At 42.1% G+C, this 23,909-nt stretch overlaps 2 protein-coding genes and 1 long non-coding RNA gene across 4 annotated transcripts; 1 reads left to right on the plus strand and 2 right to left on the minus strand.

Moving 5' to 3' along the window:
* Nucleotides 1–2: 2 nt before the first annotated feature.
* LOC116396115 (stonustoxin subunit beta-like) lies at nt 3–1,297 on the minus strand (the record flags this gene model as incomplete). The annotated part of the gene is made up of 3 exons (XM_031870526.1): nt 1,006–1,297; nt 606–652; nt 3–466 (listed from the first exon to the last, which is right to left on the minus strand). Coding segments are annotated over exons 1-3 (711 nt in total), but the record flags the coding sequence as incomplete, so codon positions are not given.
* Nucleotides 1,298–1,325: 28 nt separating this feature from the next.
* On the minus strand, nt 1,326–7,292 carry LOC116396104 (NLR family CARD domain-containing protein 3-like). Its single transcript, XM_031870512.1, has 7 exons — nt 6,475–7,292; nt 6,271–6,399; nt 5,755–5,895; nt 3,946–4,024; nt 3,559–3,790; nt 1,599–3,414; nt 1,326–1,503 (listed from the first exon to the last, which is right to left on the minus strand). The coding sequence occupies exons 1-7, from the start codon at nt 6,576–6,578 to the stop codon at nt 1,326–1,328; spliced, it is 2,679 nt and encodes an 892-aa protein (XP_031726372.1). The 5' UTR covers nt 6,579–7,292.
* Nucleotides 7,293–9,989: 2,697 nt separating this feature from the next.
* LOC116396107 (uncharacterized) lies at nt 9,990–15,467 on the plus strand. Of its 2 annotated transcripts, none has more exons than XR_004213579.1 (3): nt 9,990–10,316; nt 11,124–11,466; nt 15,334–15,467. It is a non-coding gene; the product is annotated as an uncharacterized LOC116396107 (long non-coding RNA). The 2 variants fall into 2 exon arrangements; XR_004213578.1 differs by lacking the exon at nt 15,334–15,467 and adding an exon at nt 11,583–11,876.
* Nucleotides 15,468–23,909: the final 8,442 nt, after the last annotated feature.

Genomic DNA, 23,909 nt, shown 5'->3' on the forward strand with positions numbered 1-23,909 from the left:
GTGTTGAAGGTGTGGATGTGGATCAGTGTGTCAGAGGAGACTCTGTAGAAGGACAGAGAGCCAGCAGGACAGTCCACATACACTGCTACTCTATAAGAGGAGAAGGAGGAGGAGGAGGAGATGTATGTTATCATCTTATTGTGAAAGACATAGTAACTATCATCATCATCAGAGCACTCCAGACTCCAGGACTGATCATTCCCTCCAAACACACAGTCATCACTGTCTCCTCTCCTCCTGATTCCTCTGTAACTCACTGATATATGAACTCTTCCTCTCCACTCAACCTCCCAGTAACAGCGACCAGTCAGACCAGTTCTACACAGCAGCTTAACACAGTCATCAAACCTGTCTGGATGATCAGGATATGACTGATCCTCCTCCACACATGTCACCTTCCTGTTGTTGTCAGACAGTTTGAGGTTTCTGTTCACTGTGTTTGTGTCGAGTGTGAGTTCACAGGAATCTGATGGAGAGAACAAGACACAATACAGCTGCAGTTATTAATCTATCATGTGTTTGATGATGACATCAGATATGTGAATGAGTGATGTCACAGTTTGAAGATGCTTTGTTTTCATGAATCAAACTCAAAGCACACTTACACTTCCTCAGACCTGGTCTGAACCATCGGACTCCAGCAGGCTCCACCCTGAAAGGAGGAGGGGGGTCAGAGCAGCATGGAGACATGGACATTACATCGCTCTCACACACAGAGCTTTGTTATTCATGTTCACATGGAGCACTTATTATTCATCAGCTCATATTATTTTACTTAGGAGCTAAAAGAGGCTAAAAAGCTGTGTAGAGCTGCAGAGATGGAGACAGTTCTCTGTGGGTTCATCACCACCACACGACTCTTCACCGTCACACACATTCAGCTGATCTGTTAGTTGGTGTGTCAGGGTCATATTAACCAGGCTGACAGTGTGACAGAGAACAAGTCTCCAGCTCTACCTCCTCCATCAGACTGATTGTCTGTGGCTGCAGCAGGCCTCCTCATACCTGAGAGTTTCCAGTCTCCAGTGTGGATCCTTCAGTCCATCAGACAGCAGCTTCACTCCTGAGTCTCCTGGATGATTGTAGCTCAGGTCCAGCTCTCTCAGATGGGAGGGGTTGGAGCTCAGAGCTGAGACCAGAGAAGCACAGCCTTCCTCTGTGATCAGACAGCCTGACAGGCTGCAAACACACAAAACAACACACATGTCACATGATCTGAGGGAACTGTGAGGGCTGGAAGGTTTATGTGTATTACTGTCATCACCAATCTGTTTGTGTGTAAACTTTAAACTTAGTACTTAGTCCAATAAAAGTAATTCACAGGGTCACCTGAGAGTCTCCAGTGTACAATGTGGACTCTCCAGTCCTGCAGACAGCATCTTCACTCCTGAATCCTGCAGGTCATTGTTACTCAGGTCCATCTCTCTCAGACTAGAGGACTGGGAGCTGAGAACTGAGGACAGAGCTTCACAGCTTCTCTCTGAGAGGTTGCAGCTACTGAGTCTGAAGAGACAATGATGAAGAAGAAATAAACAATAAGTAGAAAAGATAGCAGCGTATTTAAGTTATGATACATGAATCTAACTCTCTGTACTTACAGAGCTTTGTTGGAGGCTTTGACCACTGGCAGCAGCCTCAGAAGAGTCTCCTCTGAAGCAGAGTATTTCTTCAGGTCAAACACGTCCAGATCTTTTTGTGATGACAGTAAGATGAAGACCAGAGCTGACCACTGAGCAGGAGACAGTTTATCTGTGGAGAGACGTCCTGAACTCAGGGACTGTTGGATCTCCTCCACTAGAGAACCATCATTGAGTTCATTCAGACAGTGGAACAGATTGATGCTTTTCTCTGGAGACACATCCTCACTGATCTTCTTCTTGATGTATTGGACTGTTTCCTGATTGGTCTGTGAGCTACTTCCTGTCTGTGTCAACAGACCTCGTAGGAGAGTCTGATTAGTCTCCAGAGAAAGACCCAGGAGGAAGCGGAGGAACAAGTCCAGGTGTCCATTTGGACTCTGTAAGGCCTTGTCCACAGCACTCTGGTAGAGATGTGTTAGTTCAGGTTTGCCTCTAGAGACTTCAGACCAACGGGAGGTTGTTGGTTCTTCTGAGAGCAGATTGACTCCAGAGTTGATGAAGGTCAGATGGACATGAAGAGCAGCCAGAAACTCCTGAACACTCAGATGGACGAAGCAGAACACCTTGTCCTGGTACAGTCCTCTTTCCTCTCTAAAGATCTGTGTGAACACTCCTGAGTACACTGAGGCTGCTGTGATATCAATGCCACACTCTGTCAGGTCGGATTCATAGAAGATCAGGTTCCCTTTCTGCAGCTGATCAAAAGCCAGTTTTCCCAGAGACTTGGTCATCTTCCTGCTCTCTAGACTCCAGTGTGGATCCGTCTCAGCTCCTCCATCATACTTGACCATCTTCAGTTTGGACTGAACCACCAGGAAGTGGCTGTACATCTCAGTCAGGGTCTTGGGCAGCTCTCCTCCCTCTCTGGTCTTCAACACCTCCTCCAGAACTCCAGCAGTGATCCAGCAGAAGACTGGGATGTGGCACATGATGTGGAGGCTTCGTGAGGTCTTGATGTGGGAGATGATCCTGCTGGCCTGCTGCTCATCTCTGAATCTCTTCCTGAAGTACTCCTCCTTCTGTGGGTCAGTGAACCCTCTGACCTCTGTCACCATGTCGACACACTCAGCAGGGATCTGATTGGCTGCTGCAGGTCGTGTGGTTATCCAGAGGCGAGCAGAGGGAAGCAGTTTCCCCCTGAAGAGGTTTGTCAGCAGCACATCCACTGAGGTGCACTCTGTAACATCAGTCAGGATCTCATTGTGGTGGAAGTCCAGAGGAAGTCGACACTCATCCAGACCGTCAAAGATGAACAGAACCAGGAACTCTTCAAACCTGCAGATTCCTGCTTCTTTGGTTTCACTGAAGAAGTGATGAACAAGTTCCACCAAGCTGAACTGTTTCTCTTTCAGCACATTCAGCTCTCTGAAGGTGAATGGAAATGTGAACTGTATGTCCTGGTTGGCTTTGTCTTCAGCCCAGTCCAGAGTGAACTTCTGTGTTAAGACTGTTTTCCCAATGCCAGCCACTCCCTTTGTCATCACTGTTCTGATTGGTTCCTCTCTTCCAGGTGAGGCTTTAAAGAGGTCGTCTTGTCTGATGGTTGTTTCTGGTCTGTGTGGTTTCCTGGATGCTGTTTCAATCTGTCTGACCTCATGTTCATCATTGACCTCTGCAGTCCCTCCCTCTGTGATGTAGAGCTCTGTGTACATCTGATTCAGAAGGGTTGGGTTTCCTGCTTTAGCAATCCCCTCAAACACACACTGGAACTTCTTCTTCAGGTTATATTTGAGTTCACGCGGACAAACTGGAGCAAGAAGTCCTGAATGACTTCCTGAATGAAAACAAAGAACATCAATGAATAAATTATTAGACAAATATATCAATATATTTCTGAATATATGTTGGTCCATCTCTTGAGACGTTAGTAAACGTCCCATTTATCCAGCATGTTAAATCTTTAGAGAAATCCTCTTACTGCTCTGCAGACAGTCAGCCAACCCCTCCTGCTTCATTCTCCTCAGGAAGTTCACTGTGATCTTCACAAATGCCTCTCTGCTGCTCCTCCTCCTCTGCTCTTCATCCTCACCGTCCAACACCTCCTCATCCTCCCTCTGACTCTCTAAGCATTCTGGGTAATCTGAACTCACAACCTTCTGGATCTTCTTCAGCTCGTTCTTCACAAAAGTGACGATGTTCTCCTCCAGCAGCTGGAACAGAATATTCTATGAATGACACAAACTAAAACCATGGAAGCAAACATCAGATCCATGTTGGACAGACTGACGATCCACTGGTCTACAAAGTGCAGCATGGAGATGATTGTGAACACAATAGATGTAAAAGTAGTTGTACATGTACAGACCATAAATATGGAGTCCAGGTGTGTTTGATGCTGCTGGGCAGACTGACCTCTGGGAACCTCTGAGCTCTCCTGGTCCTCTCTGTGGAGGAATCATGAACAATCAGCTCACATTGTGTTTGTACCATTAACACAAATACAACAATCAGTTAAAGATGTTGTGTTCTGTCATGATTAGTGCTGGGCAACGATAAAAAATTTGAATCGCGATTAATCGCATGATTTTTGCCAAGAAGTCTTTGATCTGCCAGGATTTTATCACGACAATGTTCACTTTTTTATGACTAGCTCTGAGGAATGCAGTGATTCACAGAAATGTTCTCAGTCGTTCCTCTCCCTGGATCGGCTGCTTCTCCTGCTTTGAATATCTGAGTTCTTGGTGATTTTCATATCCATGTTTGCTGCTCCTCTTCCTCGTTTACCTCTGACTTTATCAAACTCTTAGATTCTTTTAATTTGAGACAATTTGTGAATCAATCGAGGCATGACAGAGGACTCACCTTAGACCTTGTGCTCTGGGTTGGTTTCTGTGTTGATGATGTGAATCTAAGTGATCACAAGGCAGTGCTTATCCAGGTTCCACTCCTCTCTCTTGATCACAAACCCCCACAATGCTTCACTCCCGCCCCCTAAACTTCTGCTTTCGCTGAATCACGCACAACTTTTAACACCAATGAACAACTTGGCCTCTCTACAGAGGAGCTCCTCGGTACGTCTCACAGTTCCTGCACAAACATTTTAGATTCCAGAGCTCCATTCAGATGTAAGAAGTTGAATCCTTCTTCTCTCTCATGGTTTAATGAAGATGAGAGGAACTTAAAGAATGCAGGAAGGCAGAACCAAAGTGAAAACAGTTGCATCTCTAAAACATCTAATGTCGACCGATCAGCAAACCATTAAAGAAGCAAAGAACTCATATTTCTACAATCTGGTCACTCAGCAGAGTCACAATCCTCTTTAGAACCATAAACTCTGATCTTAGCCAACCAGTTGATTCAACACCAGAGAGATGTGAGGAGTTTATAAATCATTTCAAAATAAAATCCTGGAGATTCTGCAGCATTTTAATACTGACCTTGTTGAGCCTGATGTTGACTCCTGTTTACCTTCACCACTAACCCACTTTAGTGAAATCTCTCTGTCAACCTTTGAACCACTGTTACACTTTAAAACCATCCACTTGCCTCTGAGACTGAATCCATGTCAACTGGTATCTCCTCTCTGGTTCTAAACATGCTGCTGTTTACCACTTTTTAAAGAAGCCCCGTTTACATCCCTCAGGTTTAAGTCTTTTTAGACTCATCTGTCAGCTGCCGTTTTTATAAGATTTTAGAAAAGACTGTTTCCACTCCATTGATTTCTTTCATGAATAACAGTGAAATGTTTGAGAATCTTCAGTCTGGCTTTCACTCTCTTCACAACTCTGAGACTTCTCAGATCAAGGCCACATAAGACCTTCTGCCTGTACTCATTTGAATTATTCTTGACCTCAGCTCAGCCTTTGACACAGTGGACCACAAAGTCTTAATCCGCCGTCTAAAGAACTGTGTTGGCATCAGTGATGTGGAGCTGGAGTGGTTGATGTCTTATCTGTTGAACTGGTTCTTTTCTGTAATGCTTGGAGAGGCCTCCTCTCTTCTGTGGGGCCCCTCAGCTGTGGAACTCTCTTCCTGGTAATCTAAGGCTGGAAAATTCAGTTTCCTCTTTAAATCTCTTCTGAAGACTCACTTTTACCCTTTTGGATTATTTTTACACCTGACGCATTTTATTTATTTAAAATCGTATTTTACGGTTTGATTGTGAAATCCTCACCTTTGATCAACAGAGTGGCGTCCATCTTTGAAGTCTATAAAATAAGACATAGACCCGTCACTCTTCATGGACACACAGCTGGGTCCTGGTCCCGGTCCAGGTTCAGGTCCAGGTCCAGGTCCAGGTTGTTCCAGCTTCCTCCTGATAGAAACACCAGATACATTCAGTGATGTAATAAACCTACTGTACTCAGTGTATTAGTATTCTGGTAGTTTTAGGAGAAGTTTAGTATGAAATCAATGTTTCATGTAGAAATGTGTCAGTGTTGATGTTGAAGCTGTATTCAGTGCAGCAAAGACAGGAAGTGATGCAGTGAAGTGACCATGATGATTGAAGAGTAATGCTGTCCAATCAGGATGAAGAGAGGAACCATGTGGTGTAAAAGAGTTTTACCCGAGTGACCTTCTGACCTCATCATCATCATCAACTTCATCATCATCATCACCACCACCACCACCATCATCATCACCATCAACTTCATCATCATCATCATCATCATCAGTTTGAAATCCTCACCTTTGATCAACAGAGTGGCGTCCATCTTTGAAGACTGTAAAATTATCCATAGATTGGTCACTCTTCATGGACACACAGCTGGGTCCAGGTTCAGGTCCAGGTCCAGGACAGTGTGGGCCCTGATGGATCCTGGTCACATGTGTAGAATCAGAGTCAGTGAATGAAAGACTTTGAGTCATGGACAGGTAGAGATGGTCATCTCACCTCTGAGCTTTGGTGTGGCTGGTTCTAGAGGGAGGGACTCCCTCCTCTCTGTCCTCACACTGATTCATAGCAGAGTCCACACCTTCACACAAACACAACAACATTATTTCTCTTCATCATGACAAACACACACAGCTCATTCACCTCAATACTAAAGACACTCATGGGACAGTTTCCATGTTGTCACTCTGAGCTGCAGAGTCCTCTCTAAGAGATGACGTTCACAATGCTCTTCAGTCTGTTTGTTGGCTTGTTTGAGGACTAGAGGAAGACTCTTCATCTGGCTTTTTATTGGCCTTTCTTTGGGGATGACGTCAGTTTTCACTTCTATTTGAGTGACTTTGAAAAGCTCTTCAACATTTGGAATGTTCCTCTGTTTCCACGTCTACTACATCCAGTCAGAGCAGGAAGCAGCTACAAACAGGAAGAAACGTAAGCTGTGAACGTGCTTCAGTGTTTGTAACATAACAGACTGTCAAAGTAAAAGCAGCTCTCTAAACTCTCTGTGTCTCCTGGAGGTCTGACAGTAATCTAGTAGAACACTTTGGCAGAGGAATCCAGAGGCTGAGAGAGGAAAGTGGGCTCAACTGGCTGTTAGTTGAACCCTTCAATGAAACACTGTGAGCTCTCATCTGCAGATGTTTACTGATGTGTTGTCACAATGTAGTGTGCATCCTTTATTGTGACATGTAACCTGAGTCTCAGCGTTTACTGCTTTACAGGTCATTTATACTGATGCCTACTGACATGACTTTAAACTATTGTGAGCTCATTTCTGCTCTCCAAACTCTTTAAAATCTTTATCTTTATATAATAAAAACAATCATCATAATCAATAATAATAACAAACATTAGAAGAACAATAGGTCCTAATCTAAATTAAGTTTAGTATGTACAGTATGACGTCATCGTCCGCTCTAAAGCTACCGCACGTCCCTCTAATGAGTACTTCCGGTCCAGAATTCAAAGTAAAGGATCGCGTGAGTTATTTGTGATTAAGGAACAGAAGAGTAATTTAAGATCCTGTTATTGATTATTATTAGACTACAGTTAGTACTAATATGAAGTACTTTACTGTGTACTCTTTGAATAATCGAATGTCAAAGTCCCTTCCAGAGACCAAGATTCATTATTTTTTGTCTAACTTTAATGTGGGTTTCAAATAGTACACAGTAAAATACTTCATATTATATCTGACTGTAGCTTTAATAATAATAAATAACAGGATCTTAAATCACTCTTCTGTTCTTTAATCGCAAAGAACGAAAACTAGAACTCACGCGATCCTTTACTTTGAAATCCGGACCGGAAGTACTCCTTGGAGTGATGTGCGGTAGCTTTAGGGCGGAGTTTAGTACGTCACACTGCACATACTAAACTTCGCTTTAAATCCATGTGTTCAGCTGACTGAAGAAAAACATCAAGTATTTCTGTAACTTCTTCTCGCGTGACTTTGACCAAAGAGTCCTCCGAGAGTCCCTCGGTGAGAAGAGTCGCTCACTAACCTTTAGAAGCAGAGAAGAAGAAGCTGCGACACCACGGGCTTCAGAAGTGAAACTAAAGGAAAGGAAGGGAGGGGCCGTCACGCAAGGAGAGAGGAAACGAGATAAGAGACGTCCTTTCCTCAGTTGCGTCACGTGAAGCGACGTCTGTTTCTGATGACGGAGGATCAGCTGATCACAGCTGGATCAGTACACATGATCACTGTACTTAATAATAGTAACTAATAATACTAATCATATACTTTATTCATCTCCAGGGGGAAATTAGTTTATAACAGCAGCAAAGATAAACTTCAGCAAACGAAGTAACAGAGTAAAAATAAAATATTAAGAATGAAAAATGCACAATATATACAATACAATAACAGAGTAGAACATATTAAATATAAAGACAATAAAATAAAAAATGCACAGTATGAAATAGAAGTGTTAAATGAACTAACTACATCAAGTAAACAGTAGTGCAGAGACAGTGTAGTGGTGTTGTAGTCATGTGAAGGATGATCTGTTCAGAGGTGATTTATTATAGAGTCTTATAGCAGAATGTTCTCCTGTATCTGGATCAGTCTGTCCCTGCAGTAGGTGGTGGAGAGGGTGGTGCTGGTTATCCAACATGGATAATAGTTTCTTCAGTGTCCTCCTCTCCACCGCCTCTTCCAGATAGTCTTGTTTGCAGCCAATGATGGAGCCGGCCTTCTTGACCAGCTTGTTAAGTCTGTTGGTGTCTCCGGCTCCAATGCTGCTCCCCCAGCAGACTACAGAAGTACAGTGCACTGACCACAACAGACCGGTAGAACATCTCCAGCATCTTGCTGCACACGTAACAGAGTTAATGATTCCACTTTCCATCACTGGCCATTGGTTGCTAATATTACTATATTATTTAAGTTATTGCTAATCCATATCATTTTCAAATTATTTCCTCCTTTAAATATAATTTACAACTTGTCATCATGAGTTCCCCACGGAGACAATGTTACACACGGAGTTGTGTGTAACATTAGCGCCCTCTGCTGGCTGCTTGCAGACTTTAGTGGTGCGCCCTGCTTTCCTTAAAGTAACCAAAATCGCGTCTCTTTCAACCTACAACTGAACAAACCATCAATATTTTAAAAACAATTGGTGTTTTGTGACACGTTGATATTGTAACCGTAATTTAGCCGGTTGAAAATAGGTCTAAGACGTTCAGACCCCATTTCAACGCGTTTTCAACCAGAAATTGAAATCCGGGTTAGTGCTCACTGGGTTAGATGGAAGGCAGCTGGGTGGACTGGGCAGGTGAGTTGAATGAATGTAATCAGGAGGGAGCCACACAGAGACACACAGACACAGGGGGCAAAGCCTCATGTGACACGTCTAGGGAATAAAGCACAACAAAACGTATTTTAATTGTCACATACAAGTACATACATGAAATTCAGTATTAAACCGATCCTAAGTATTTGGGAGCAACAACCCGCTCCTCCTGCTCTGACAAACTCTGAGTCTATTTGGCTCCAACATTTGTTGTTCCCTCCTCTTTCATAAAAAACGTGATTAAATTTGTGAGCTGAAAAGCTCATTCACTGCAGATCAGTGAATAAACAAGTAAATGAGCACTTTTACATCTGTTCTTTAAAAAGTGCATTAAAAACAAACGCTCTACATTGACATTTTAATAATTTAATAACATTTTAAAATATGATTCTAAAGTTATATTTACTGCCATTTTCATTAGATACTATGCATGTAATATATTGTATTTATAAAAAAAATTGAATTAAAAATCTGTTTTTGTCCAACAGAATTGTGTTATAAGATAATCAAAGTCTACTCAGCTCAGGTGTGTGTCGTTCCCTCCCCTTTCACAGATCTGCAAGTTAAAAGATGGGTGTAGCCACCATGTGATCAACTGTGAGAGTCTCCACACACTGCAGATCAGTGGACACACACTGAGGAAATGAGCACATAGCTTTTATCTGGAGAGAAACTTACAGACACTCGCTGTCGTCTGGAGAAGAAATGGCACAGCAAGGGATTTGGCGGGATGGAAAAAAACTGAGCTGTTCAATCTGTCTGGATCTTCTAAAGGATCCGGTGACCATCCCATGTGGCCACAGCTACTGCTTGAGCTGTATTAAAGACTGCTGGGATGAGGAGAACAAGAACACGCACAGCTGCCCTCAGTGCAGGCAGAGCTTCACATCGAGGCCTGTCCTGATGAAAAATACTGTGTTAGTGGAGGAACTGAAGGAATTAGAACATCAAGCTGCTTCATCTGATTGTTCCTATGCGGGACCTGGTGACGTGGCCTGTGATTTCTGCTCTGGTAGGAAGCTGAAAGCCTTCAAGTCCTGCCTGGTGTGTATGGCCTCTTACTGTGAGCAACACCTCCAGCTTCACTATGATGTTGCCCCTTTAACCCTGTATATGTAAGGAACGTTCACCTACTCTGTGTCTGACTGATATGTAATAAAAAATATATTCAGGGCAGATAATAGCAGGGCAGGAGGAGATGGTATCGATGTAAAATGATGTCAACAGCATGTAGTTGCTACTACTGCTGCTAACGCACTCCCATCGGCCCAGGATTATTTATTTATATTCATTCATGTATTTTCTTCTAATGTTACCCTGGTTTATGCTTTCATCATAGACTATATATATAAGCATTTCTTGCATACGGTCATTCTAGTGCCTTGACTTTTATTTTGAAATATGCTTACTTCCGGGTTACCTGTCGTGCTCTGCGTCTCTCTTCAAAAGAAAAAAAACAAAACAAGGATTTGCAAAAAACAAATCCGGCTCGTTATTTGACTTTGGTTCGTTTTTGAATTCAGACACTGAAATAGAACTGCGCATTTTCGTTTTGGGTTTAAAGCGAGAAAACCATGGTATTATAAACAGACTATCAAAACGTACAAGGAGGTTTACATGAGCTGCTAAAATAATAAAATGGAAACCCTTTTTATTGTCATATACACATACACGAAATTTGACCTCTGCATTTGACCCTGGACATGTTTATAAACATTCTAATCATCCACAGGTTGTTTTCTCTAAAATGATTAGTCTTTGGACAATGCCACGAAGTAATAAAAGAGTAGGTCTCTATGTTCTGTTCCTCTTAACCTTTAGAAACACTGTTCTTCTCTTCTTCCTCACTAGAAAAGCGCTCTACAAGTCCAGTCCATGAGCAGTTACCTCTCCTGTGTGGCCCAGGGGGGGCCTCCCATCCCTCGGTGAGGTGGACCGGGTTCCTCTCTGTGTCAGGTCGACGTTTTCACAGATCCAAACCGAACAGCCTCATTCATGCACAACGGCTGTCCGTTTCCTGGTCCCCTTTTTACCTTCACGGAAAAAAAACTTGGAAGTAATAATGGAAGAGGCCACAAGATGTCGCTATTGGACCAGCAGACAACAAGCTGAGAGATGAAATCCAGGCCCAGTCCCAGTGTCCCCCCCTACAGCCTCAAACCCTGAACCCTCAAGGACTTACTGACGTCACCTGGTAAGTGGATGAGTGTGAGAGGCTGTGAGGGCTTGAGATGCTTTAAACAGATGCTTAACATTAATTTGTGGTCATGCTTCTCACAACCGCTTGTCAAGTATTCGCTCTCGTTTCAGCTCTCGTTCTCCACCGCCTCCTGGGGAGAAAGTCTGTTTGTTGCTGGTCAGGTAGCATACAGCGGGTTCACCACAGGGTTGTCTTTTACATCATTGTCCGGCTGCAGCTGGAAACTAGATTGTGGAGTTTGTGGTTGGAAAACCAAAACAATGAAAGAAACAGAAACACTACAGCGGTCTTTCTCCCTGCTCTAACTGTGTTGTTAATGTGCAGGAGCAGATTTACAGGTGTGCAGGCGGCCGTCTCTGTAATTCATTTTAAATTACATTTATTTTCAGGAAAATTCCAGGAAATGGCTGTGAAATTGTAATAAAATGATTAGGAAATAACTAAACTGTAAAATAAAACTTATACTTTTATGTCGCAGCTGTTTTTATTGGCCACTAGAATTTATCTTGAGGAATCCAGGAGACAATGCTCCATTGTTCAATTAATATGTAATTCAAAGAGCAGTGTGAAAAGATAACAGACCTCCATCAGTGGCAGAGGATTACATAACATGATGCAGATTGTGGATTTCATGGCTTAACTCCTTCCTTCAGACTGCAGATTAAGTCAAGCTCATTTTCTCAACATGTGGCGGAACATTTGTGAAGCCAAACATCTGGACGAGCTGGAAAAAAAGCAACAAACAAAACAACTCATTTGTAAAATCACACTTTCTTTGCGTCCCTTCTCACACGATGAGAGGACAGAGAGGACCAATGCACCATGTAGTCCGACCGATGAAATACTGCTGATGCAGCCTTCTGTTTAAATTCCTCACAATATTGATTTATGGGATATTTGTCCATCTCACCTAACATCTTAGTATGTGATGAAAGTACCACCACAGTTCTTCTCCTTTCACCATGGAGTTTGCCTTTCACATTATTTCATGATAATAATAATCATAATCCACAATTTAAAGCAGGCACTCTCGTCATTTATGGAGTTGTGCAAGTCACTGCATTTACCACAACACTGTCCTGCAAATCTTTCAGAATAAAAGCCTTTTTGTTAACAAATGAAGGGAGTCTGTCCACAGAAAAACGCTAGTAAGCTTTATTTTGAAACAAAGTGTTGAATTGGAAATATGTATTTACTTCTTTCATGTCTGTGACACAGAAACATAGATTGAACTTTAGTTGTAATATTGTTGCTGTATCTTTATTTCGATATACTGTAAAAAGATCATTTTCGCTGTTTATTTTTTGCGGTAAACTCGCGCGTGACGCAGAAAGAAAGTCAAAACAAAAAGACATAAACCACCACAGTACCCGTCCCACCAACATCACAGACCACCAAACCCACCAACGTAGTATCAGGGATCTCCTGGCCCTACCGGCCTTTCGTCAGATTTTGACATCACATCAAAAGCTGTATTTCCCTGGAGAGACTCCCAGGAGGAAGCCCATCTGTTGAGGACTCATCTCCTCGTCCCCATCCTCTTGACCTCTTTCCCTGATTTCCTCTCCGTGTGTCCACATCCCCATTATTGAGACATTACTGAGTCGTGGATATTGTAGTCAGACTGTTGACTCCCTCCCTCCCTCTCCTCAGACATGAGCCCTGATACCTTAATCAGTGTTGACAGGAGAAGCGTCTGCCATCACAACCCCTGCTGTCTGGGTTTGCAGCTCATCACCTCACCGTAATAAACTCTGTCAGACGTAACGGGCCTGCTGACGGTGGCGCCTTCCTTAAAAAAAACAACCTATTATGAGGTTAGAAACTCAGGGTTAGTGGAGGCCACGTCCACGCTGATGTGGACACATTTGAAAATGGTGGGTTTTGGTGCTACAGTTTTTAGGGTGTTTTTCAACAGATTGTGGTCCGTGTTGAAACTCTGAAACAGTATCCATCTATCGCACGTACTCACGGATCCTGTTTGGGGTCGCTGGAGGCTGTAGCCTCTCCCAGCATGCATTGGGGGGATGGGTATATACAGACTGGACCGGTTGCTAGTCCACTAACAGGACAAACACACTTTAGCAGACACATGCTGGGCTTTGTGACGTCCTGTGATGATCCACATGTCCACTGAACCTTCAGAGGTCACTCGAGGACTGTGAGGCCTTCAGGTTCTGCTGTGATGAGATGAGAGGTGACGCTACTAATGCAGATGTGTTAGTCATTAGCACCATTAGTGACGGATGAGAGGATCGACCGAGGTGTTAACTCAAAATCAAAGACTCGCTTCTCTTTGCTGCCACATTTAGACTTTCTAACTAACACCTTTAGAGCAGTTAGGAGGAAGTCATTTTCTCTCCCAATGTTGCTAATTACTAATCAGCAAATGAACTTAAAGCTCAGAGCAGCATAAAGCTTCGGGATATGTGTTAAGTGTTCTCAATCTCATATAATATTAGATGTAATTTAAAGTATAATCAGTCCCAGGCAGGTAAAATACAGCTTAGATAAGGTAAGAATAAAGGAGAATAATATGATTATTACTGTGATAACGTTGTAAAATGATTAAATCAGTTTCCTATGCGGTACCTGCACTCTAAAATCAAATCTGCAGAAGATCTGTTTCAAACAAATGATTTCATTTATTATTCAAAATAAAAAGATTGAAAAAACAAAGCCAATAGTTTTGATGAAAGTATCATATTCAGGTCAAACATTTCTACAGCAAACAAAACGTTGTTAAAGTGTATTTTCATTCATTATGAACTTCAAATAAACCTATTTATGTTTATTATAATAAATTGTCATCAGCGGTTTTACGTATGCATCACAATCTCTGACTTATTGATCAGCAGTTTGGCGTTATCTCCAAAATCTTCTATCACGACATAAGTAATATCTCAATAACGATACTTATCATGACACAGCATGTTTTCTGTCAGAACTAAGTATTTTCTCATGAACTTAAGTGTAAAAATAACAAACATTATTTCTATTCATCTACATACATGTTACTGTTAAAAAGAGCTTTTAAGCTCGGTAAGTCTTGCCTGGGCAAAAAAGTCATATTATGCAGATATATGTCTGATAATAACGTATCGTTTCCTCCTAAATTTCCGCTCTGCAGTCGTTTATCTCCTCATTCCCGCTCTGGTCACGTGTTGGTGACCAGCCGTGGTCTGACGGGCCAAAACCTTTCATTCCTCATTATGTCACTTCTCTAATATAGAAGATGTCAGAGCTGTCCAGGTGTGATTTTAAATCCCTGGCGTTAATCAGAAGACTCTGAAAGTGAGAAACGGAATGGGAGACATAATCACAGAAAGAATATTTTACCTTTTAATGAGGAGTTTTCCTTCTAAAGGCCTTATTATCCAGTTTGGGAGAAAATCCTGCTCCATATTTCAAAACCTCAGCTGAGAATCATAAAGGTTTGATGGGAATGAGAGTCATCACGCCTTTTAGCTTAGCGGTTGAGATGTGAAGTAATGCCAACGTGGAGCAGTTAGTTGAAACGCTAGCTTTTTTTATTCTGGCAATTTACATTTACACGACAAAAATCATAAAAGCGGAGTTCATTAGTGAAGAATTTCTTGCTGAACGAAAGGTGTAAATATAAACATAATCAAACAATCCAATGGAATAATCCCTCTTTTTGTCGAGGGAACCAATGCGATGCTAACTTCCTGTGTTGGCCTACAGAAATACATCATCCCTGCAGCACTAGATCTGCCATCTTATCTATTTTTTCGAAGGCTCCGTCACTGCATCTCGTGCTTAGCGTCACTTCCCGAGATGATTGTGATCAGTTTAAAGAAATACAAACAAGCCAGAGTGGTTTTTTTCCTCTTGTTGCAGACTGTTGATGGGCTGAGCCAGACCTTTCTGCAGAGCTGTGGAGATAAGTCTGGAGATGCTAAGATAAGTGGTTTCTGTCACTGCCCTCCGTCGTTGAAGGATTCCAGACCCCAGTCAGCATCACTAATGGGTCTACTGACACCCCGAAGTACACTTCTAAGGAACTGCAGCAAAGTAAGTTAAAGTAAGTCCCTGTAAAAGCAGTGTTTTAAAGGGACTTAACTCGCATGTTATACAATCTGGGATCAAGTAAAGCCCAGCCCACCAGCAGTATTACTACTACTACTACTACTACTACTACTACTATACTGTAACAACTGATGTAGCTTTTCTATCGTATTCACATTGGATGTAGAAGTCCACAGTTCTCTGCTCGTCCTGCAGCTGCAAAGACATCCTGAAAGAGAGGACGGCTCGTCTCTGCTGCTGCAGACCTTTTATTTACAATCCGCTGAGTTTGCAGTTCGTGCCGCACCGGCCCCAAAGCGCCGATGTGTCTGTTTGCGAAAACGTGAGCCGATTTGTCGGTGGAGGTCAATTCCATTACACCTGGCCTGTGTAGTGTCAACACGCCTCAGCCGGAGGCGGACGCTCTGAGATGAGAAAGGCTTTCTCTTTTGATCAGAGCTGCAGAGAGATTGAGCTCATCACTTTGACCCGCGTCCAGCTTCGTGGAAGAATGGCCACGACTCAGATATTAGGTTGGACTTCAGTGACACTTGTAAAGCATGCTCTCTGTCATCACCGAGTTTGCAGTCACACCAGAGAGCTGCCAGTACGACCACAGTCTTCTGTTTGCAGCCACCGTCTGTGTTTACGTGCCTTAAAACCTGCATCCTCTCTACTGACCAGCAGGGGGCGACTCCTCTGGTTGTATAGAAGTCTATGAGAAAATGACTCTACTTCTCTCTTGATTTATTACCTCAGTAAACATTGTAAACATGAGTTTATGCTTTAGGGCTACTTTGTGATTGGCAGGTTGCTACCACGGCGTTGTCCAGTCAGGGAGTTGTCCGTGTTATAACTTTAACCCTTTCACAGCGTGTTTTCAGTTCATGAAAGTTTGTAGTAACCTTCTGGTCGCCTGAGAACGTCTTCTTCAACCTCCGTTCGTACTTAGCTCCACCTTCTACAAGATGACTATGGCACAAAAAGTCGAACTCGAGGCTTCAAAAATGAATTCACACAAACCAATGGTCGTGTTTAGAAGACGGAAACACTCATTTGTATCATAGAAATCTTCTAAATGTTCCTGTATCAATAGTTACAGTCTATACTGACTCGCATTGGTTATGAGCAGAACTCAATCCTCCCACCAGAGAAAGAAGAAAGCGATGTCAGATTACCATTGAATCTGAACAGCAGCCATGAAAGCTGCTTTAGCTCTAAATTAATTCTCTTTTTTTAAGCTCCAAGAATTTAAATTGAATATTCTGATAACGAGGGAGTTATTTGTGGTTTAATTATGTTATCGAACCGTTTGTGCATATCATATTTGCCAGTGCAACAGAATGCACCTCAGAGAAAAGCTTTTGTTTTAAAATGTAATTTGATCTGATTTAAAATGCTCATGTCTTTCTCTCTTTTTCTGCAGAATAAAAGCATAAAATTGGACTTCAGCTCACCTGAGCCCACACACATCTGGACCCAGTCTGAGTTTCAGAATTACCCAGAAGGCCTGCGGTGTGTTTTAGCCGGTCAGAGGGAAATGAGGCAGGTAATGAGCCTTTACTTCAAACCCTATTACCCAGGAGTCTTTGCTGACACCCGGCCCAACAATGCTTGGCCGCCATACAGTTCGGTCAAACGGAGAATGAGAGATGGGACACTCCCCCTCTTTCCTCCCTCCCTCCCTCCCTCCCTCCCTCCTACATGGCTGGTTACAAACAACTCCTCTGAGAAGATGAATGTAATTAATTTGGCAAGAAAATGAACTTAATGAGATCAAATTCACAGAATCCTGATGAGACTGTTTTATGACCTGTGCAGGGGCAGATTTAATGGTTTTGCTCTGTGATGTGTGAGCGAAGAAAAAGAGGACGAAATATGCTCAACAGTAGTATTTCATTATAGAAGGTTCATCACAGAGGATCTGTGTATGCATATGTAGGAATATTTTCTCTTTTAGTTGTTCGTTATGGTTTCCAGTCTGAAAATCTAGTGAAAGTTCTGTTGCGTCGCTGCTTCCTGTTAGTCTGGTGCCAGCTCTCTGGCTTACTGGCTGTTTGTGTGATTGGAGCTAAAGCTTTGTGTGGCCTAGATAGTCCGTGTTCATCCAGAGGTCCCTCCTCATACATGTATTCTGAACTAATGCTGCACACACATGAGTAACGTACAGTCAGACCGTCCTTCGGTTGAGATCGTCGCAAAAATGTATATTTCCTTGAGGAGCAAAGAGCTCAATCTAGTTTATTTAGTTTGAGATACTTCAAAATCGTACATCTTTGGGCTCCTGGAAACCCTCCCAAACGACACTATGTAATGGCAGAAATCATTATGAAAGGCAGCTTTTCTTTTCATTGACATCCCATATTGTACAGTATATGAAGTGCTTTCTGCAGCACTTTAAACCTGAGGTGGGCGTCGCCTTCTGAAACATACAAATCAATTATGACGCAAGCAACACATTTGTTGTGCAAAACTTCACAGTAAGCAAGCAAAGAAGTTACGTGAAGCGAGCACACAAAGACGGCTCTTCTCATTTTTCTGTTTCTTTCCACTTCTTAATTCAATCAGAGGCTGAAGTGAAACAGACGATGCGTCCTGCTAACGTCTCTATAGTTCATACACCGGCTGCTTTTAGAGGAATAAACAGAAACGGCCCTGCGGTCTAACTCGTGTGACTGGTGACATGCTAAATTATTAAATTATTATTAAAATAATAAATTAGATTACAGAAAACAAGCTGTGAACACAAAATGGTGACTCTTGTAAAAAAAAAAAAAGAAAAGAGAAAACATTCTACTTAAAGGTCCATGTAATTAATATGTCAACAACTTCCTCGTCTTCTCTCCTGGTTTCCTCCTTTCCTCGTTTTCTTTCTGTGACTCTATGTTGAAATGTCTGCATCGTGTAGGTTCGTACAGTAAAGCCGACACATTTTTATGCTTCAGTTTGTCCTTGAAAAGTAAAACACTGCAGCTCCTCAAGACTCAAGTGAAGTCTTTCTCCCCCACTGCCCTCATGTTCATAATTATCATCATGGGACGTGACCGAAGTCTGGTCTGTTTATCAAAGCACTCAAAACGCTGCCTGTCCACCACTCGAGTAGCTAGTCGAGAATTAGCTGTGGAACCTGTGAGTTTTTGTTTGTGCGTTGCGTGTAAAGTCCAAGCCATTTGAGACACCGTCAACGTAACGTAAACCCTTCCACTATATCCAGGCCCTTTCTCTCTCTGAGGGATAAGATGCCATCATCCGGAGGACGAGGGCCAGCCGGGGGAACGTGCCGTGGAAAGGGCAGCGACAGTAGGGTAAGACAGGATCAGCACAGAGGGTGTTATCATTAAAGAGCATCAGGGGAAGGGTTTTAGCGTCGCACAGAGCGACTGTCTGATGTCTGAGTTTAGATACCTTCACTGCTGGCAGTGTGTCGCTCGGTGTGGAGGCAACGTTTTATGAATGCCATTAGCCTTTAAAAGTCCAATTACACTAAGCAGCATTTCTAACAAACATCTCAAACTGCTCTACGGGGAGAAGAGGACATAATGAGTTCACTTCAAAACGAGATAAAAGCACGAATCAAAATACACGAGGACGATTAGGTGTTTTTATATCTGTACATTTGTGTGTGTGTGTGTTTATTCTAAAACCGTCACCACCACGACAAGTTCACTGCAGGCCGTCAAAGGAAAAATTAAATGTGCAAAATGCACAATTTGTATGTAAAAATGCACGTTTTTAAGCACCTTGGCTCTCAAGGTCTTCTTCATTTCAGTCGTCACTAGGGACGGTTATCGTTAGGATTTAATCGATACCACTACTCTTATTGATACTCCTTATCGGTTCTTTTTGATTGTTTTGTGAGAAAAAAATCAAACTCCGTATGACATCACTACCGTACGACATCACTACCGTACGACATCACTACCGTACGACATCACTACCGTACGACATCACTACCGTACGACCACTACCGTACGACATCACTACCGTACGACATCACTACCGTACGACATCACTACCGTACGACATCACCACCGTACGACATCACCACCGTACGACATCACTACCGTTACCTGACGGCTGCTCCACAGACAGACTGATGTTCTGCTTGTTGGTCACATGTTGTGATGAACTTACTTGTGAGGGTTTTATTGTGTTTGAGACGACCAGAGTTCTACAATGTGTTCTTCTCTCTGATCATGAAGTGAGTCTCACGCTGTGCTGAGAGGAGACAGAGAGACAGAGAGACAAAGTGACAGAGAGAGGGAGAGGACGTTTGAGACGTCTCACTCCAGAACTTCTAAAGTACTGATAGCAGAACCGTGAACTCCGGACCGCATCGATACTCTGTGTTTTAGACCGGTTCCCCTTTTGAACCTGGTTTTGGGGGCCATCCCTAGTGATAATACATCACACCAAAACATTTTTTTAAAAGAACCAATAACGTTGGAGCTCATCAATGCTCCGCTCCTTCATAATTAAGCACTGGTGCCGGTTTGATACCAGGTTTCCTTTACACATCCATAGAAGTCACCTCCTCCATGTGGGACTTCTACCTTCTAGACTGTAAGCAGGACTGAATTAACGACTCTCGAGTCTTAAAACTTTCTCCGACGCTGACGTGGAGCTGGTTTCAAAGCGAGGGACCCCCGTAGGAAATAAACTCCCACGGAGTTCATGAGCGAAGCTGCCGTCTGATTTCTTTTATTATCTACAGGAATATAAAGAGATAACAGCGAGAGCGAGGCTCAGCGTTTTAATAGCGGTGCCAGAGTTAATTGGCTGTTTTTCAAAGACGACCTGACAGAACGAATGGCAAAGAGATAACAGTGATGAGAGGACGGAGGGAGAGGAAGATGTGGGCAGAGTGCACAATCCTGCGCAAAACAAAAGAGTCGCTGAGGAAAAAAATGGCTTTTGGAAAACATCAACAAATTCATTATTACAGATGGAAGCCGACATTTAATCAGTCACATTTTTATGGTTTGTGTTTGTAATTAGTGGAAACAAATTAAGTCACGTGGAGACAAACGCTACAAGCTTTATGTGCATTTTTTATTTTAGAGAATCTTTTTATCAATTATTTAATTAAAAGGGTGAATCAAGAGTAATGCTAAGCTAACACTTATTGGCTACTAATGGCCAGCGTAATTTCAATACTGAATGAATGTTGATTGACAGTTGATAGGACTTTATTAATTAAACATGTTTAGCTCTTTCATTGACTTCGGGTTCCATGTTTCTTTTTTAAGCGCTTTAGTTTTATTCAGCACCGTGTCAGACAGAATTTTCTCATTATCACTTTTACTGCTCACATAATAGACATTTTGGGGAGGGGCTAGACCAGCGGGTAATTAGCTTAGCATAAAGACAGAATGCATCAGCGCATGCAAACAGAAATGTTTTATATATATATATATATATATATATCTAATTCACCAAGAAAATGTCCCAAAATATCAAACTATAACTTTCAAATATTAGGGTAAATTCGATTCTGTCTCTTCCTCTCGCTCTCATTCATCCACCATCGAGGTCGTGTGTGTGTGTGTGTGATTGATGGTGGAGGGGAAGTTGAAGGTAATGAGGCTCAGAAAGAGAGGAAGTGTAACAAATTGGTATTGTTGCAAAAAATAAGAAATAAAAAGAAAGATTTGTGATATTTTTCTACTTATGAGTAATTAGAGGACGCTACTTCCTCTAATTACAGTGTTGATTGTTGATTAGCTTAAATAAGGAACAGTTATCTGCTACGTCCTCTAATGGCTTCTTATTTAAAACGTATTTATAAAAGTAAAAGAAAGCGACTGAGAGCAAGACACCAGCTGGTTTTGATTGTGATCGATGCAGTGACAGAACATAACTGTACATGGAGTTTAATATTTAGCATTTAGAACAATGAGCACGGTGACATTTAGGAACTGAAGATGAACACCAAGAAGGAGACTTTATGAATCAAGTTGACAATTTCAAAATGTTTATTATCCCACAATGATTGTTAACTTAACTAAACCCATTGAGTCAAGAAAACCTAAATGTAATGTTCAATAAATGTTTTGAATAGTAAGCCGGTACTTAGCGATCCAAAGTTAGAGTTAAGAAGTGTTCAGACTGGGGCGTCTTTAAAACAGCTTTCTCTTTCTCTTGACTTCATGTTATTTACTAACTTTCCTAATCTTCTTTTTTTGTGTCTGTGACCTCGCTGTTATTGCTTTAACTGTTTATTTTCTGTCTTTCCTCTTTATTGAGAAACTTGTTTTTAGAAGTGCAAAGTAAACAATTAAGAAATAGCAATGATCAGAGATAAAATAATGCATTTATCTAGAAAACTGTTCATCTATTTTGTTTCTTTCTTTCTTTATGTTTCAGTATTTCACACTGTATTGGATTTCCTTTAGTTTTATTGATTTTTGATTTCGCACATTTATTCAATTCTGTATTCAATTTTCATATATTTCAATATTTAACACATTTATTTACAAATGTGTTTGTTTATTTGCACATTTATCAAACCTTTCATAGGAGGCAAATGATGCTTTCGCAACGTATTGGCTGACGGACACTTCATGTTTGTGTTACAGTTCATTAATGTGTGTCGACTAAAGAGTTGAGAGAAAACACACGAAGGAAAACAAGATGGAGGAACTCAGGGACGACCTCTGGATCTGACATTTTCATTTACCTGGAGATTCCCTTTTTTGACACCAGATAGCTGAAAGCAGAAATCTCACATCAGACGTGTGTGTTGGTAGATAAACTGTGTGTGTGTGTGTGTGTGTGTGTGTGTGTGTGTGTGTGTGTGTGTGTGTGTGTGTGTGTCCAGTGGATGGAGTGGAGGATCCATCTGGTTTCAGTCGATGCATGGAGTGAATCAAAATTCACATTATTACCCGAAAAATTGCATCTCACTTAGAGGGGGCCGCCGTCCCACCACCGGAATATATAAATCAAGACTGGAGCTCCACACGATGAAAATTTCACAGGAAGTGAAATTGTTTGTGTGTGTTTGTCAGCTCAGTGTGTGTGTTTGATGTTGGGAATGATTTCATCTCCCACAACACGACATGTGAGGTCTCGATCAGACTCCCTCTCTCTTCTCTTTTGTCACACGCTGATCTCATGTACATAAACAAGGAGGATCGACATCACAAGCACGGCTTCCCTTCAGTGCTCCGACTTTGACTTTGACAACTTCATACATTTTAATTTAAAACGAATGCCTTATTGGGTTTAAGCTCTTTTGAAGCTTGAGCCTCATCCGTCACAATGTGTTATTACCTTTTCTTGCCCTTTCTTTTTTTCTGGTTCTTGATTCCAGTTGTACAAGGTTCAGGTCCCCAAATTGTTGAATTCAACAATGCTGAGTGCTGGTCATGTGTTTGTTTATTTGTTTATTTTATTACTTTTTTTAGATAGCCTCTCTTTTTTGTTGTTTAGGAGAGAATAAATTAGCTTACACTGGGATTCTACAACTTTCCTTAACAATAAAACCGATTTAAGACGTCAAGACAAGAACGTTAATGATTTTCCTCTGAAAACAATCAAAATCACCGAAAGACAAGGAACCAACATGTGAAACCTCAACGATATCTGTTCTGTATAATCTGATGAGTCTCAGAAGAGACTTTTTGGAGACACTCTGTGTTCCTCTTACCTGCCTTCTGTCTCCAGTACATTATTAATAGTGAGGAGCCTCCAGCACGCTCCCTCAAATCCATCCTCATGAATGATTCACCAAACAGAAGCATGTTGCCGCAGTTGCAGGGGGAAAAAAACATAACCACAGTTTAGTGGTTATGTTTTTGTGGCTTAATTCAAATGTGTTGTGTGAACATCAGAGACGTGGTTTTCAAGTGTTGCATGTGGCGCTCCATTGTTCATTTACTGGCTGAATCAGGCAAAGGTCCAACATTTTTGGAATTAATTTCAGTTCATTCAGATAAAAAACACCGGTCATTTCTCGCGTAACTTCCCACTTGTGACGTGTCTTTCTCCGCTTGCTTTGATTTGAGCTACTTCATCATATGCGTCTACTGCAGCGTGCGGAGCTATTTAATCTGCAACGCCTGTGTTACGTAAGTTCAATTTTGTTAACACCAGGTAATATGAGGCCACCACGTACCAACTTCCAGTGAAACCCAGAGTACGCTGATCATTTCCCGCTCAGGACTGTACAGACGGGAATTGAACCTATGAGGGTGACCTCCCAGGGAGAAGGCAGCTTCCTGAGCAGCATTGGCACTTGGCCTTGGGCTGCGAGTCAAGAACTAAAAGACTAAAGGGAGTGAGTTCTCCACTGTCTGGGTGAATTAGGGCTCATTTGCTAATGGTGGAACCCGGTTCCCCCTCTGGCCAACGGGGGGAAGAGAGAGAGAGAGAGAGAGAGAGAGAGAGAGAGAGAGAGAGAGAGA

The sequence above is a fragment of the Anarrhichthys ocellatus genome, unplaced genomic scaffold (assembly GCF_004355925.1).
Source record: "Anarrhichthys ocellatus isolate YVR2014 unplaced genomic scaffold, GSC_Weel_1.0 scaffold53, whole genome shotgun sequence".
Lineage (NCBI taxonomy): Eukaryota > Metazoa > Chordata > Actinopteri > Perciformes > Anarhichadidae > Anarrhichthys > Anarrhichthys ocellatus.